The 17,396-nt window shown below is 40.4% G+C and overlaps 2 protein-coding genes across 2 annotated transcripts in view; one reads left to right on the top strand and one right to left on the bottom strand.

The window, feature by feature from the left end:
* Nucleotides 1-7,119: 7,119 nt before the first annotated feature.
* On the bottom strand, nucleotides 7,120-11,765 carry HINT1 (histidine triad nucleotide binding protein 1). The gene is made up of 3 exons (XM_045487813.1): nucleotides 11,422-11,765; nucleotides 9,070-9,174; nucleotides 7,120-7,844 (listed from the first exon to the last, which is right to left on the bottom strand). Exons 1-3 carry the CDS (start codon nucleotides 11,530-11,532, stop codon nucleotides 7,680-7,682), a joined length of 381 nt encoding a protein of 126 aa, XP_045343769.1. The 5' UTR covers nucleotides 11,533-11,765; the 3' UTR covers nucleotides 7,120-7,679.
* A 3,937-nt stretch (nucleotides 11,766-15,702) lies between these two features.
* LYRM7 (LYR motif containing 7) overlaps nucleotides 15,703-17,396 on the top strand; it is a 33,889-nt gene continuing 32,195 nt past the window's right edge. Inside the window, exon 1 of the mRNA XM_045487826.1 lies at nucleotides 15,703-15,915. Within this exon, the coding sequence (XP_045343782.1) occupies nucleotides 15,898-15,915 (18 nt within the window). The 5' untranslated portion in view covers nucleotides 15,703-15,897. The remainder of the gene's footprint in view (nucleotides 15,916-17,396) is intronic.

The raw sequence follows: 17,396 nt of genomic DNA on the forward strand, positions 1-17,396 counted from the left end.
TTTTAATCAGGAACAGTAGTTAAAGACCAAAAGCTAGGTGTTTATGTAATGTTACTGTCACTAAGCCTAGTGGATAAGACTATGCCTTTTTTTTAAACTATCAATGTATACTGGTACTTCTCAACTTCATGAGCTTCTTTCTCGCCTTTTCCTGTTCCATATCTTTATCTCCCTTCTGGCACAATGAAAACTGTCTCATTCACATCATTAACTTTGTTCTATCCTACGATACACACAGAAAGAGCTACAAACAATACTGCAAACAGCAAGCCCATGAGATTCAAGATTTCTTTGCATTTGTCCTTGTCCTCAAAATTTATCTGGTTTAGGATCTAGAGTCCATGTGTTGTGTTCAAAAGTAACTTGAGGGGTGCCTGGGTGGCTCATTCAGTTAAGCAGACTTGATTTCAGCTCAGATCATGATGCCAAGGTTCGTGAATTTGAGCCCTACATTGGGCTCTGGGCTGACAGTGTGGAGCCTGCTTGGGATTCTCTCTCTCCCTCTCTCTTTGCCCCTCCCGTGCTCTTTCTCTCTTGTTCTCTCTCAAAATAAGTAAAATAAACTTTATAAAAAGTAACTTGAGTTATATTTTGTGTGTGTTTGTTTTTAAGATTTATATATAGTTGATTTCATTTGGTTCTCTTTGTATTTGATTTTAGGCTCTTTATCTTTTGTTTTTTAATGTTTTTATTTGTTAATTTTTGGGGGGGGGGGAGGAGCAGAGGGAGTGGGAAAGAGAATCCCAATTCCATGAACTGTGAGATCATGATCTGAGCCGAAATCAAAAGCCAGATGCTCAACTGACTGAGCCACCAGGCACCCCTCTAATTTTTATCTTTTTAATTTACTTTTAGCTTATTAACTCTTGGGTGTTTTCAGCCTTTCTCCATTCCTGTAAGTAGTAGAAAGTGTTCTTTTCACCTAGCGACTTCTCTTTCTGCAGGTCTGAGAATGGTCCCAGATGTACCATTTAGGGTCTCTTGGGATCTTCTGATAAAACTGCAGAGAAAGAAATGTAAGAGATGCATGGAAGATTAGGCCTGAGGAGTTTATTTTTCTTTTTCAAGAATGAGGTACAGGAATAGCTGCAGTATATAAGAGAAATAATTGGGAAGGTTCTTTAAGCAACCGATACCTTTTACACAAGAGAAGAGGCTGCTTCAGCTGACAAGAAAGGCTCAGGAGGTTAGGAATGTGGGATGCTCTGAGTCAGCAAAATTGTCCAGTATAGCTCATTCCAAGTATTCAGATACCATTCTTTGCTTATCGATACTCTAACTTCCTCATAAGAGTTTAGACAAAGCTATGAATTGAAACATGGCAACCTTGAGGATCAAAATGTTGTTTGGCTTACAACTGTTTCAGTTCTCTAGCTACAAGAGCTTATTTCCTGGAACAATCTCTCAGATTTTTATAGCATTGTCATAGAAAGCCTTTGGGTTTCAACTGCTAACTTGAACTACTAACGTAGAAATATTAGTTTGTCAAAGGAAGGAAGGAAGGAAAGAAAAAGTAAAGAAACCTTGTAATTCATTTTTTAAAGCTGTTCAGCAAGCAATCAGAAGCAATCACAATACCTCCACCATCCTTGAATTCTGGTTGCCCTTCATACGGTACTATGGCTGTAGCACTTGGCAGACCCAAAGCCTTGCCTTCAGTTGGCAGTATTGGTACAAGTGATCCACAGAATGACTTGATTAGCTACCTACTACTATTTACCATGGGCTATAAAAATACAGTTCCTTAATGTTAGCTGGATTCTCCTTGTCTTTATCCAAACCAGGCCAAATAACTAATCGTGGCTCTCCACCCCCTAACCTCACCTTTCCCTGAGAATCTATTGTCTAAACCATTCTGACTAAAAATTTCTCCAAACATTAATTTCTTGAAACCATATTTAATGGCTAGTCACAGATTAACTGGGAAAACAGGCAAAAAGAAAGAGAAGCTATACAAGTAATACCACACCCGAAAACAGAACCAGAGCACTAGTCTGGTGAGGCTCTGCTCCCACTGTCACTGAACACAGGAACCACAGCTAGCACTGTTATCATCCCTGGTATTCAATACTGGATCCAGCGATTGGCAACACAGACACTGCTGTGCCTGCCAACTGGGTGCTGTTGCCACTGACACCAGAAAGAAGTCTCCACTGTCCTTGTTTCTTTGTGTCATTAGTTTCAAATTCAAAATCCCAGATGAGTGTATCTGATTGGCAGAGCCTAAGTCAAGGGCCCCAATCCCAGCTGGCAGAGGAGCTAGAATACTAGATATCTGTTCATTTCAGCTTCTCTTTTGGGAGGCAAGGAATCCCTCAGATGCGAACAGGGTTCAAATGCTGGACACCAATAATTACAAGCGTCCATTACACATATAATACTCTGAGCAAATGCCGCAGGATATAATAGACATATACAGAGTTACTTATTTATTTTTTTTTAGCAATACTGTATTTAATAGAGCACAGCACCTATCCCATAGTAGGCACTGAATAAATAGCAATCGCTATTAATACTATCATAAAACTGTCATAATTACTGTCATAATCTTGGTCATCATTATTACAAAGTGTCAACCTACAGGGATCAGTAAATAAGGATTAAGTGAGATAATGAAAGTCTCCAGCAGACTATAGAGACAATGACACCTAGGCCTAGATGGCACCTGATATCATGACATTATACAAGACCCTCCATAAATTAGCTACACACCTGGGGATGGGCGGGGGAAACTCTAAACTGACTAAAATGAAGAATTTCCTACCATGCTGGATCAGAGAATCAAAACAGAAAAGTTGTTATAGAAAACAAAAAAGAGATATACTTCTTGCATACTTCATTCTGTCTTCAAACCCTTGAATCTAGACTGGCCTTCTAACTTGCTGTGACCAATAAGGTGTGGTACAAGTGGTGTTACTTGAGTTCTGAAGCCTATGCCTCAGGTGTCTTGCAGCATTGGTTTTGCCCTCTTGAATGCTGCCCTGACAACATTAAGCTGTGTAGAATATTGTGGGTGAAAGACATGGAAAGAGGCCAAGCCATCCCAGTTCTCAGAATCCATTGTATCCAACCTACATGAGTGAGCCCAGGTGAGATAAGCAGAACCACCCAACCAACACACAAAATGATGAGAAATAATAATTATTTTACACTGGGTTTGGGGTGTTTATCACCATGTGACCATCATGTAAGCTAGTCTAAGCTACAAGAGAATAAGGGGCCATACAAAGGAGAATCAAAAGACCACAGTTAGTTTCCATTACCAACATGAGACATCTGAGTGGGGTCATCTTGGACCTTCCAACCTTCAAGAGAACACAGCGACACAACTAACTCTGTCCAAAGCAGCAGAAAAACCACCCAGTCAGTCCACAGACTCTTGAGAAATAATAAATCCTTCATCCTTTCTCTTACCCCCATATTTACCCATTAGCAAATCCTTCCAGATTTAACTTCAAAAACATGCTGAAATCTGATCACTCCTTGTCAGTTCCATCACTATCAGGTCATTTTCAAACAAAGTACAGTGAATCCATGTTAAACCAATGGCATTTCTTTTTTTTATTAAAAAAAAAATTTTAACGTTTATTTTTGACAGAGAGAGAGAGAGAGAGAGAGACAGAGCATGAGCAGGGGAGGGGCAGAGAGCAAGGGAGACACAGAATCTGAAGCAGGATCCAGGCTCTGAGCTGTCAGCACAGAGCCCGATGCGGAGCTCGATCTCACAAACCTCGAGATCATGACCTGAGCCGAAGTCAGATGCTTAACCGACTGAGCCACCCAAGCACCCCTAAACCAAGGGCATTTCTAAGAAAAAGTGCCTAATCTTCAGTATGAAACAAAGAAACCAGCTATAGAAACATCAGAAGTTACTCTAGGGTCACCTGGGTGGCTCAGTCAGTTGAGCATCCAGCTTTGGCTCAGGTCATGATCTCATGGTTTGTGAGTTTAAGCCCCACATTGGGCTCTGTGCTGACAGCTTGGCGCCTGGGGCCTGCTTTGGATTCTGTGTCTCCCTCTCTCTCTCTCTCTGACCCTCTCTAGCTTGTGCTTTCTCTCTCGCTCTCTCTCAAAAATAAACATTTTTAAAAATCTAAAAAAAAAAAAAGTTACTCTAAATAAACAAATGCATGTAACTATTCCTGAGAAGTTTATGGAACTGGATAGAATGGTAATAAATATACTTAGGAAGAAAACTTAATGAGCTATTAGGAGCATACCTTATTTTATTACACTTCACAGATACCGCGTTATGCAGATACTGCATTTTTTACAAATTGAAGCTTTGTGACAATCCTATGTTAAGCAAGTCTATTAGTGCCATTTTTCCAATTGCATTTTCTCACTTCATATCTTTGGCACATTTTGGTAATTCTTGGAATACTTTAAACTTTTTCATTACAATTGTATTTGTTATGGTGATCTGTGATCGTAATTATTTTGATGTGCTACAGACCACAGCCATGTAGGACAGCGAATTTAATGGATAAATGTTGTGTGTTCTCACTGCTCCATCAACTAGCCCTTCCCTATCTCTCTCCCTGTCTTTGGGCCTCCCTATTCCCTAAGACACAATGCTGAAATTATGCCACTTAATAACCCTACAGTGGCCTCCAAATGTTCAATTGAAAAGAGTTACATGTCTCTGGCTTTAAATTAGAAGACAGAAATGATTAAGCTTAGCGAGGAAGGCATGTCAAAAGACAGAACAAGTTGGCAGGTAGGCCTCTTGTACCAGTTAGCCAAGTTGCAAATGCAAAGGAAAAGTTCTTGAAGGAAATTAAAAGTGCTACTCTAGTGACTACATGAATAAGAAAGCAAATAGCCTTATCACTGATATGGAGAAAAGTTCTAATAGTCTGGATAGATCAAACCAGCCACAACATTGCCTTAAACCAAAGCCTAATCCAGAGAAAAGCCCTAATTCTCTTCAGTTCTTCGAAGGCTGAGAGAGGAAAGAAGGATGCAGAAATTTAAAGCTAGCAAAGGTTTGTTCATGAGAATTACAGAAAGAAGCCATCTCCATAACATAAAATTGCAAGAGGAAGCAGCAAGTGCTGAACAAATTTTTCAGGTCTAGTGAAGAGAATTAATTAAGGTGATCATACCAAACAACAGATTTTCAATGTAGACCAAAAAGCCTTCTCTTGGAAAAAGATGCTAATACTTTCATAGCTAGAGAGGTCAGTGCCTACCTTCAAAGCCTCAAAGGACAGGCTGACTCTCTTGTTAGGGGCTCATGCAGCTGGAAACATGAATTTGAAGTCATTGCTCATTAACCATTTTGAAACTGCTAGACCCCTTAAAAATTATCCTAAATCTATTCTGCCTTTGCTTTATAAATCGGACAAAGTCTGGATGACAGCACATCTGTTTACAACATGTTTGCAGTATTTACTGAATATTTTAATCCCTCCATTGAGACCTAGTGCTAAGGAAAAAAACAACAAAAGGCCTTTAAAAATATTACTGTTCGTTGACAGTGTAGCTGGTCACCCTGGTCATCAGCCCTGATGGAGAGGTAGAATGAGATTAATGTTGTTTTCATGCCTAAGACAACATCCATTCTGCAGTCCATGGATTAAGGAGTAATTTTGACTTTCAAGACTTACCCTTTAAAAACTACATTTCCTAAGGCTGTAGCTGCCATAGAATAGATTCCTCTGATGGATCTGGGCAAAGTAAATTGGAAACCTCCTAGAAAGGATTAATCATTCCAGATACCATTAAGAACCTTTGCTATTCATGGAAGAGGTCAAAATATCAATATGAACATAAGTTTGGAAGTTGATTCTAGCCCTCATTGATGACTATGAGAGGTTCAAGACTTTAGTGGAATAAGTAACTGCAGATGTTATGGAAAGAACAAGACAGATAGAATTAGAAGTGGAGCCTGAGATGTGACTAAATTGCTATAAGGAGTTGCTTCTTAAGGGTGAGCAATGTGCTTTCTTGTGAATAGAATCTGTGCCTAATGAAGATGCTGTGAAGATTGTTGAAGTGACAACAAAGGATTTAGAATATTACTTAGTTGATCAAACAGTGGCAGGGTTTGAGAAAAATCCAATTTTGAAAGATGTTCGACTGTGGGTCAAGTGCTATCAAACAGTATTATATGCTACAGAGAAATCATTCATGAAAGGAAGAGTCCATCAGTGCATCAAATTTCACTGCCTTTTTAAAGAAATTGCCACAGCAACCCCAACCTTACTAGTCAGCAACCATCAACATCAAGGCAAGACCCTCTATCAATAAAGATTGTCTCACTGGAAACTCAGATGATGGTAAGCATTTTATAGCAATTAAGTATTTTTTAAAGTATGTACACTGTTTTTTTTTTTTTTTTCTACATGATGCTATCACATATTTGGACTACAGTATAGTATAAATGTAATTTTTATGTGCACTGGGAAACCAAAAAATTCATTGAATTTTAGTAACTTTTGTGATATTTGCTTTATTGCAGTGGTCTGGAACAGAACCTGCAATATCTCCAAGTTATGACAGTAGAGGCAAAAATCTCTTTATTAAATGATCCTGTATATCACACAAAGCATTTCAAGAAGCACTTACTATCATCAGCTGGTGCTCTCAAACAGTTTGCTTTCCAGACTTATGAAAGGACTTATATGCAGAGTTTAAATCAACTCTTGGCACACTTGTAGTACATGTTTGAAAAAGACTTAACTACTTTCTTTTCTTTTTAATTAAAACCCATGCCATAAGAAAAGGGCTTTTTAAAATTTAATTACTTCTTATTTTGTAAGTCAAAATGTGAACAGAAAAAAATTATAATCAATACAATAAAGTACCATATATGAATGAAGCAAGAAAGGAGATTTAACTTGGAAAAAAAGTTACACCCACTATTATTTACAGAAATTGGTTGCTAGACAACTACTAGTCTGTGGAAGGCAGAAAGGCAAGACTAAAAAAGTATGTTCTGATAAGGAGAACTCAGACCTTGAGATTCCTTCCTTAATTCCACACAGCCAGATTCTTGCACAACTTAAAATATTTTTATAAGTTTTCAATGTGGAAAGTTAATTCTAAGTAATATAATTATAGTAAATATTCAGAGAGTTTAGATAATGAAAGAAATGACACCGTATGGCTTCATATGGTCATCAAAGATTCTGTGACAAATCTACTTTTATTCCTTCCAAATTACCCCAACAGTCCAGGGGGAACATGGGCTTGACAAAAACCATTGGTCTTAGACCCAAAACATTCACTTTCTGGATCAATCACATCAGATACTCTTTTGTTCTTAAGTATTGAGAGAATTAGATTAGAAAATCTCCACCTGGACTAATATTTTACCCTAAAAGGGTATTGCAAAGCTAAAACTCAATTTGTGAAATCTTGTATTTGTCTTCAGAAACCAGTCATACCATTTTAACAATGTACATATGTTTAGTATACATTAGGGAGAAAAAAGAATACCCAAATTATGAATTCTACCTTCATACATTCCAACATTTTTTTTTTAATAAAGCAAACACAGGTTTCAGAGAGATTGTAAACCATGCAACATTATCTTTTATTATTTATGGGCTTTTAAAATTATTCCCTCAATCTCTCCATACACAGGCAAAAATACGTATACTATTTAACATATTGGAACTTGCAAATATTGATCATTGCCTAGAGAAGGGAAAATTATCCCTAAAACATGTTTAACCAGGAGGCCAATTCATCTGCCGACCTCCAAGAACATGGAGATGAACGTGATAGACAGACTGTCCCCCATCTGAACCTTCATTCACCACCATTCGATAACCCTTCTTCAGGCCCAGATCAGCAGCACATTTCTTGCCAACAATCATTAAATGTCCAAGAAGCTGGAAAAGAAAAAAAAAGTTTCTTAAGTATAGGCAATTTACAAGTTTTTGCCATTAAATAACATACTACCAAGTTGAAATATTAAAAGACCACCAAGTTGAAACATACCTGTCTGGACAAATTATTTGGTAACTCTCAGTACTAATACAACCTAATTTACAATTAAAAACCCATTAAGATTAGGTATTTATGCATTACTAATTCCAATAAACAAATCAGAGGTAAATCTCAATTAAAACAATGGTAAAATCATATTCCAAGAGGTATTCTTAAATACCTCTTAATATTTAAGAGGTATTATATTTAATAATATTTAATAATTCTTAATAAAGCAAGATATATCCTGCTTTCTTGTAATAGGAGAGTATATCAATCGGGATAAGTATGGTTAAGCTATGGTAACAACCACCCCAAATACTGGTTTATAACAAAGATACATTTCCTGTGCTCACTACATGTTCATCACAAGTAGACTAGGCTCTAAATAATACATCTTTTTTCACGTTGAAACCCAGGCTGAAGGAATAGTTTCTGTGGGATCATAGGGGGAAAGGGAAGAGAGAACATGACAAACCAGGTACTAGCTCTTCCAGTTTCTATGCAAGACATACCACTTCTGCTTGCATTTGCTGGCCAAATCAAGTCATATGACCAGGCCTGATATCAATGAGGCAGGAAGTTTTAAAGCACCCGTGAAGGAGAACAGCCAGTACTTACAAACAATTATACAATCAATCACAAGGAGCATTAGAATATTTAACTGAGGCCTGTATGTCTGGCAAAATGAAATAATGATTTTTCTTTCCTTTAATAGCATTAATAGAAGAAGACTCACTGAATTTCCCCTATATGACGTACTGTTTCTTTATTAAGGAAAAATAAGTCTCACCAACTATTCCTCGTTAGGAACCATTTTGTTTAAGAATACTGTGGTGATAGATATTAACTTGAGTTCCTGTGGTCATTATTTCATAATATACATATATATAAACATTATGTTGTACACCTAAAACTAACAAAACATTATGTGTCAACTATATCTCTGTTTAAAAAAAAAAACCCTCAAATTATTTATACATTGCACTTTCCTAGTGATTATCTGGTTTGTTCCCTCAGCACTGTCCTTAGGAAAACGAAAATGTGACATCACTTTCAGGTCAAAATTTAGTCTCCCAAATTTAAAAAAAAGGCAAGAAAATAAATTGTGTTGGTAAATTTACTTACACTTTCATCATCATCTTCTGCTACAGAAATCTGGGATATATGTTTCTTGGGTATCACCAGAAAATGTGTTGGTGCTTGAGGAGAAATGTCATGGAAAGCAAGACACTAGAGATAAGGGGGGAAAAAATCAGTTTTAGTATATCATCTTATAGGCTACATTTATTCTTTCACACTAATCCCATGGGAGGCACCGTATTAGATGCTCGGAAATCAGAAGTGTACACAATACATGTGATCCCATGGTCCCTTTCATGGAACTTACAGCCTAATGGGAAGGCTGGCCTTAAAAAAGGGTATAATTAAGTTAGAAATCTACCTATTTGTTACAAAGGAAAAGGGTGAAATACATGATTAACATAGAAGAACCTGATTTTGACTGGGTGATTACAGACAACCATGCTGAGGTGGGGAAATTTATGTATGTATGTACGTATGTATGTATGTGTATTTATTTTTGAGAGCAAGAGAGAGACAGACAGACCGACAGAGCCTGAGTGGGGGAAGGACAGAGACAGAGGAAGACACAGAATCCCAAGGAGGCTCCAGGCTCTGTGCTGACAGCTCGGCAGGACTGGAACCCAGGAGCCGTGAGATCATGACCTGAGCTGAAGTCACTCAACCAACTGAGCTACCCCAGGCTCTATGAGTTAGGGAAATTCCAAAAGTTAAGTAGAAATTAGGCATGCTAATCCTTGTCTACCTTTCCAGTAGAAACTGCAAACTCTGCCTGCTGAAATCATATTGTCTTCCATTTCTCTCTACCCTCCCAGGCTTTTTCAAAGACCATTTCCTACTGCAATGGTCCTCTCTCCCCTCTCCAGCCCCAACTTCTAACTTAATCTGCTATTCATTTCTCAGCTCCCAGCATATATACAATTTCTGAAAGAAATCTGATTCCCCTCCCCAACGTCCCTAGGTTAGAAGCCCTGATTGTGCAATTTCCTGTGTTTTTTTTTTTCCTTTACTGCAGTGACCAGCTTTGTAATTATGTATTTGTCTGATATTTGACTAAGACCTATTTCTTCCCCCCTTACTCAACTATTTAAGTAATATTCTATTCTTTCATTGACACAAGGAGAATAGTTAGCATTTAGACAAATTACATATCACATGAATATTTTTGTATCTCTTGTTCTCTAATGAAGGCGGAAGCTACTTAATAGAACCTAACCCTACTCAAGTGTCTCAGGAGTATTTCTATTTAGTACTCCACACAAAATGCTGTATCATTTAGATTGCTTCATGAAGTTATACTTCTTGGGGCGTAGGTGGTTCAAAAGTCAATATTTCAATAATTTATAAAAAGCAAGTGAAAATATTTAAAAAGACGCACTTTTTAGAACAAAATAACTTTCCTCCTAGTGACAAATAAAGGTATCCAAATAAAATCACCTAAAGGAATCTAATTAAATCTTGGATAACATTTTGAATCTAAGAATGCCATAGGAGCATCAGAAGAATGTTTCCCTTATATTCTATAATTCGTAAAGTTAATTTAACAGAAAGTTACAAAAGTATTTGTCTAAATCATCCAACCTCCTGCCCAGCTTTGTCTCAGATCCAAACTCATAAATACAACTGCTTACTAAATATTTTATACAAGATGTCACATCAACTCGGACTTTCTCAAACAGAATTTCTCCTACGGTGAAATCAACAAAAACTACATGCTCAGTCCCTTGGCAGAGAAACTGCTTCCTGTCAAACAAGAAAGGAACCATTGCTACCGCGCGGGGTCAAAGGAAAGCAAATCCCAGAACCCACTCATCTCAGGGGTGGGGGTGGGGTTGACTGGCTGGCCCTCGCGGAAGCCGACCTTCGCCCCCCGCTACCCCGGTGCACCCGGCCCCAGGCTGTCCGCGCAACGCGGCGCTGAGAGGCACCCGGGAAAGCCCAGGCGGACCCGCTGTGCGCGGGAGATCGCGGAGATTGGGCCCGAGTCAGGGCGCGATCGGATTTCTCCCTGTCAGGCAGAGCGCTGGCGAGATTGTAAGATTCCTGACACCGGCGAGGTCCGAGGCAGCCGCGGAGCCGGCGGGAGCCCACGCCGAGGAGCCAGCGCGTCCCCAACACGCGCCCAGACCTCACGGTGCGGGCCCCGCGGGCGCCGGGCAGCCTGACCCGCGCCCCGGGCTGATAACGCGTAACCGGAGCGCCGGCACGCGCCGGCAGGCCGCCTCGGAGTGGCCGCGGCCCTGCCCGCTGGCTGGGGGCCCGCGGCAGAGGCCGCGCGGGGCGACCGGGTCCCTTCCCTTCGCGGCGCCGCCCGACCCTTCCCTCGACAGGAAACCCGCGTGTCCACGGGCGACTGGCCTGCCTCTGCCCGCCAGCGAGGCGACGCCCGGTCTCTACCTGGTCATCCTCAAAAATGATTTTGGCTGGGATTTCCTTGCGAATGATCTTTCCGAAGATCGTGTCGCCACCAGGCCGAGCGGCCTGAGCCTTGGCGATCTCATCAGCCATCTCGGCCTCCCTCCCGCGCGGCCGCCCCAGGGAGAAGCTCCGGAGGAGGGAGGAGCCGGGGCAGCGGGCAGAGGGCGGGAGTGCGCGGCCAAGCCTGCGCGGGGACCGCTGCTCGGGCTCCCGAGCAGCTCCGGCGCGTGCGCACTGGCGACCTGAGCTGTGGGGTGCAGCGAGCGCGCGGGAGCCTGCAAGAACCGCCCGACTAGACCCGGCGGAAGGGAGGTTCCTGTTCGGAGACTCTAGGGAGCCACATCAAGGTCATTTTTCTTTCTTCCTTTAGTGTGTCTTGGGGAGTGGAGTTACTGTATACGCCCTTTTTCCCTTGCTTTATGGGCACTTGTAGGAAAAATTAGGTACTGTAACTGAAAAGATTTGATAATCCAAGCATGTTTGCTGTATGAGACACTGTACCACGTAATTTTTCAGCCACAGAAAGTCTTGGCTCCAGTAAGTAAGCCCTCCTTGCGTCAGTTTTTTCTCCCTCTAGCAGTGGTTCGCACAACATGTTAAAAATCACTTGAGGAACTTTTGAAAAATCCTCTTGAATCTGGCCTCACTCCAGATCAATTAAATCAGACTCCCAGGTTGGGACCCAGGCATCAGTTTGTAATCCTCCCAGGACTCTTCTACAAAGACTTTTTCCCAGAAGTAATCAACATAATGTAAGATGCCCCACCTTAAAGGAACAATACCTTTCTTAATTTGACATACCCCTTCAAATCTTTGCTGCCTTTTAAAAGTTTTATTTATTCTGTGTCCACCCTCTCATATTTTTTTTTTAACCCATTTCCCTCTTGCAATGTCACTAAGGAAGTCCCACTTATAAAATTCTGTTGGCATTTACAATTCTCATCATACTAGACCTCTTGGTATCATTTGCTACTGTTGACCATTTCCTCTTTTCAGGTATAGATTTCACTCTCCTAGTCTTCTCTTACCTCTCTGGATGCTATTTCTCCTTCACAGTAACCCTCCAGTTCCAGACTTCTCAATGGGTTCCGTTCTTAGCCTTCTTCTCTAGCTAATATTTAATTTCTACATATCGTTATTAAGAAAAATTAACTATAGCTCCAGGACTACTTATGTGATCATACTTTACCAGTTTGTATTGCTTTGTCCACTACCAATAAAAATTACTGATAGTAGATCCTTCGAATCTCAAGTGTCCCATTTGCTACTTTTGCTATCGACAACATTATTGGGGCAATTGGCAAAATCTAAGTAATGCCTATAAATTGGATAGTAATTTTGAAAGTTATGTTAATTTCCTCACATAACCACAGCAAAATTATCAAAATTAGTTGATATGGGATGGGGTCTTATAATTCAGGTTTCTAAGTGATGTATTTGCTGCTGGCCCTGAAATCATACTTTGAGACCCACTGATGTAAGAGACTGACCTTTTTGTAGAAATAAAAAAACACTGAAGTATTTAGGCGTATAGGGCTATCATGTCCACAGCTTGGTTTCAAACAGTAAAGAAATGAAGAAAAATGTTCATATATAGAGACCTAGAAAAGGATAACACCATTTGTAGTAAAATGTGAACATTTGGGGAATCCAAGTGAGACATGCAAATCCTGTTATTCTTGAAACTTTCTTGTAAGACTGAAATTGTCAAAGTAGAAAGTTAAAAAGAGATATATACTGGTTTGGATAATAAATATGGTCATCTTTCAATCAGATTTTACCATATACAGAATAATAATTCTCTAGTATGTATCTCCTGACCTACCTTACCTCTTAATTCCAGATTGGTCTATAGTATATATTACTGCCTACTCACTATCTTAATATGGATGTCTGTCAGGCACTTCAAATTTATATTTTTACTCTTTGCACAGTAAACAAACACACAAAACTCCTCTTGGCAGCATTCTACATCTACTATAATACCATTCATCAAATTGCTCAAGTCAAAAGCCTTGAAATCATCCTTAACTCTTCTTTCTCATATGTGCAGTATATATCATACATCTAATCACTCCTCACCTCTTCTACTACATCACCCTAATCCAAGCCATTATCATATCTTGCCTGGAGTACATTGAGAGCCTCCTAGCTAGCCTCTCTGCTTCCTCTGTAGTCAGTTTGCCATTCAGCACACAAAGAAATTTTTATAAAATACCAATCATGATGTCATTCTCCTGCTGGCAAGACATTTCATCACAGAATTAAATCTGAAATATTGGCCTTGACACATTAGGTTCTTATGCAATCAGGCCCATGGCTACTTCTTCATTTCCTTCCATTTCAACCTTATTAACTAGCTTTACCCCAACTGGGTGTGGTAGGCAGAAGATGTCCTTGCCCTAATCTCTGGAGCCTATGAATATGTTACTTTAGGTGGTAAAAGGGATTTCCAAATGTCATTAAATTAAGGATCTTGCAGTGGAAGAGACTGCCTGGATTGTCCAGGTGGGCCCAATATAATCACAGGGAACTTTATAAGTGAAAAAGAGACACAGGAAAGAGAGGAGATATGATGATGGAAATAGAGGTGACAGTCAAAGATTGAAGATGCTCTCCTGTTGGCTTTGAAGATGGAAGGGACCACAAACAGGTAGCATTCCAGAAGTCACAAATCTGAGTTTCACTGGGCTAAAATCATGGTGTTATCAGGGCTGCATTCCTTCTAGAGTCTCTAGAGAAGAACAGTTCCCCTTCCTGACCTTCTAGAGGGTACTGGCATTTCTTGGCTTGAGGCCTTTTCCTCTATCTTCAGAGCCAACAGCAGAGTATCTTCAAACCTCTCCCTGTCTCTCCTTCCTTTTTCCACTTCTAAGGATCCTTGTGATTACATTGGGCCCACCAGACAATCCAGGATAATTTTCCCATTTCAAAAGCCTTAATTTAATCACATCTGTAAAGTGCCTTTTGTCATATAAGGTAACATCTTCAGAAGTTCCTAGGATTTAAACAGTACACCTTTTGGAGTCCTTCATTCTGCCTACTGTATAACTGCATGAACTTATGTGAGGAACAAGTTGGAATTTCTTGTTCAGTTCTGGGTCCCATACTTTGAGATGTTACCAAACTCATACTCCTAGAATAACCAATATAGTCACCTCATTTATGGAACAGCTGAACAAACCATACAGATTTATCTGAGAGAAGCTTTAGTACTGAACCGATGAGGGCACTATGGGAACTGTATTTTCAAGTATTGGCAGGTGAGGGGGTTTGCTTAACTGAATACAGGACCCTAGTTAGCCAGAAATTATAACAATAAATTACTAATTTTCAGGAAACTGCTATGATTCTAAACTGGAAATAAAGAAAAGCATGTTTCAATCATTCTTTACAAATCAGAAGGCAGAATCATGTAGTGTCACTAGATCATCTATTGTTTCCTGGATATTTTTCCTGTTTCCAGTATATTTGGTTTAATTGCTTGGTTATGTTAAACACTCATCTGCAGATCTAAGGAATTATAATTTTAAAAAATCAACTATTATCTTGCTAGTCTCATGATGACTTGCAATATTCTTTAAAGTGAGGTAAATCACAGAGAAGGAAAAAGGTCTTTAAGATCCACTGCTTCAAATCTTTCATTCCTAATAAAAAGTCGGTTTTAACTAAACGTTAACCTGAAAGGCTGTGAGGTAGGGAAGGCAAACAGCGATTATGCAATGGGGGAAAGGTTTAGATTTTTCTTGAAACTTGTAAGGTCCTAAGTTAAAATGTAGTTAAATAACATTTCCGACCTCTTGACCAGCAAAACCAAGGAGTAGAGTAAGCCAAGCAGAATGTGTCGAGAGTAAGACTGGATTTTCAGGTGCAACATAGGGTTTGGTATCCCAGACCTCTATTTACTAGCCGTATGGTCTTGATTAAGTAACTCTATCTCACCTTTTCGGGGGATTAATTTAGACAAGCGCTTTGGGGCATCAGCATTCCAATCAACAGCCGCTGTAGTAGTTAGGGTTTGGCCCTTATTTACGCACACTTTCGCAACTAGGAAACGGTAACATAAGTGTTCTTTAATAGATAACTCCAACCCCCAAACAACAGGTATAACGTATCGGTCCAGAAACCAACCACTAAACGTAACGGACTCTCTGCGAGACCGGAAGTGACTCTGCCCCTAACTAACATGGCGTCCAGGTAATTTCCGTTCTCCTCTCTCCAGTAATTGAGCTCGGCACTTTCTCGCGGTTTTACCAGACTGCGGGAGTTTAGCAAACTGTCTTCCAGGGTCCTCTGTGGGGGCGGGTTACGAAGGGGATTCTGCGCAGTGATTGGTTGCGGCACGATAGGAACGTGACTTCAGGTAGTTGGATAGTCCACGCCAGGCAGTGATTGGTTGTCGAGAGGCGGGGCGACTCGACCACTGAAGAAGTAGCCGCCGCGGCGCGGAGAGCCATGGGTCAGGCGGCCAAGGTGACTGGGTCCGGGGAGGGCATGGGTACGATAGCTACGGGGAGGGAAAGTGACGGCCTTACGAAGCTTGTCTGTAACTTCAGTAGATACGGGTTTAGGATCCTTCACGGAGGATGTGAACGTTGCCGCTGTGGAGCCCGGTGACCAACTCCGAAGGGCCGTCGAGGTTTTGTGCTGGTGCGGAGGGAGGGCAACACCAGTGCTTCTCCCTCTTTTTCTGGGGTGCCAAAGTATGTATTTCTAAGCCATGCAAGGCTGCGCTTGAGTTCTGCCCCTGTTTCATCCCCACACTGAACGTTTGTCTGAGGGACCACTTTTACATCCTTGAAAGGTGGACGAAACGCCAAATGCACTCCTGCGCCACAACCATCCGATGAGATGAGATGAAAAGTTCAGTCAGATAACTGGAAAGTACACTGAAGTCTGGGAACCAAGGAAACCGAGGACCCTCAGAATCACTTGTCAAAAATTAACACCTGAGGAGACAGCAGAGTCCTGTGAGACCTGAGTGCTCTGAATGAGCTTGGGAAGTGATGGGCCCACCAGGCGCTTCCCTGAAGACCTGGTCTCAGATTCATTTCTCGTTAAAATGATAAAGGTTCCTGGCTGGGGCACACTTCTCAAGACTAGCCATTCCTAACCTTAAATAAGAGCGTGAACTGTTGGGGCCTGTCACTGTTGCTGCAGTATAAGCCTGGAAAGGTGTAGTGAGGAAAAGCACTGCTTATGGTTGGTCAACAATAAGGAACAAACAAGCGGTGCCTCGTGTTTTAGTGAATTTGGTGTTCCTACTACATTTTAGTATATGTCACAGCACCAATAGAAACAATTTTAAAGAATTATTCAAATGATTTATTGCATATCCATTATAGCTATCAGTAATGCCTTCAAGCCAGCATTTAGCCCTGTACAGTGTCTAGGCATAGTGGATGCAAGATAAACAGACTATCTTTGCTTCGTAAAGAAATCTAGCAGATAGGAAGATTTCGAATGGAAAATACAGTGTATTTTGTGAGATTACTGGCATTTAACCTCTAGAGGGACGCAAAAAAATACATCTCATAGAAGTATAAGTTGAGTCCTGAAGTTTGATTAGAAATTTGCTAGGAGGGAAAAAAAAATTGATAGGTGAAGAGAGAAAAGAATATTCCAGAAAGAGGAAGTACTATATGGAAAGTTATTGAAGTGGGAAGTTGCTTGAAAAACTTTAATACAAAATAAATTAAATAGGATTCATTCCAAAAACACTTTTGGGAAGATCTACCATGTATAGAAGGTACTTATGGTAAGTGTGAAGAATACAAAAGTGACCAAGAAGTCTTTGAGCAAGTATGGGACCACAGCAAGTAAGCATTTGATTAACATACAGTGTCGGAGGTACCCAGTGCTGTGGTTGTCCCTCAGGAACATATAACCCAGAAGTATAAAGGACAGGTAAGTAATGACTATCTAAAGAGCAACCCAGGGGTGCCTGGGCGACT

Source organism: Leopardus geoffroyi, chromosome A1 (assembly GCF_018350155.1).
Source record: "Leopardus geoffroyi isolate Oge1 chromosome A1, O.geoffroyi_Oge1_pat1.0, whole genome shotgun sequence".
NCBI lineage: Eukaryota > Metazoa > Chordata > Mammalia > Carnivora > Felidae > Leopardus > Leopardus geoffroyi.

What these genes read in the sequence shown, in the direction of transcription:
- HINT1 (XM_045487813.1), bottom strand. Translation starts at nt 11,532, where the DNA reads ATGGCTGATGAGATCGCCAAGGCTCAGGCCGCTCGGCCTGGTGGCGAC. An exon ending in TCATTTTTGAGGATGACCAG is followed by an intron (nt 9,175 to 11,421) that starts GTAGAGACCGGG and finishes CCTTATCTCTAG; the next exon opens with TGTCTTGCTTTCCATGACAT. An exon ending in CAGAAGATGATGATGAAAGT is followed by an intron (nt 7,845 to 9,069) that starts GTAAGTAAATTT and finishes TTTCTTTTCCAG; the next exon opens with CTTCTTGGACATTTAATGAT.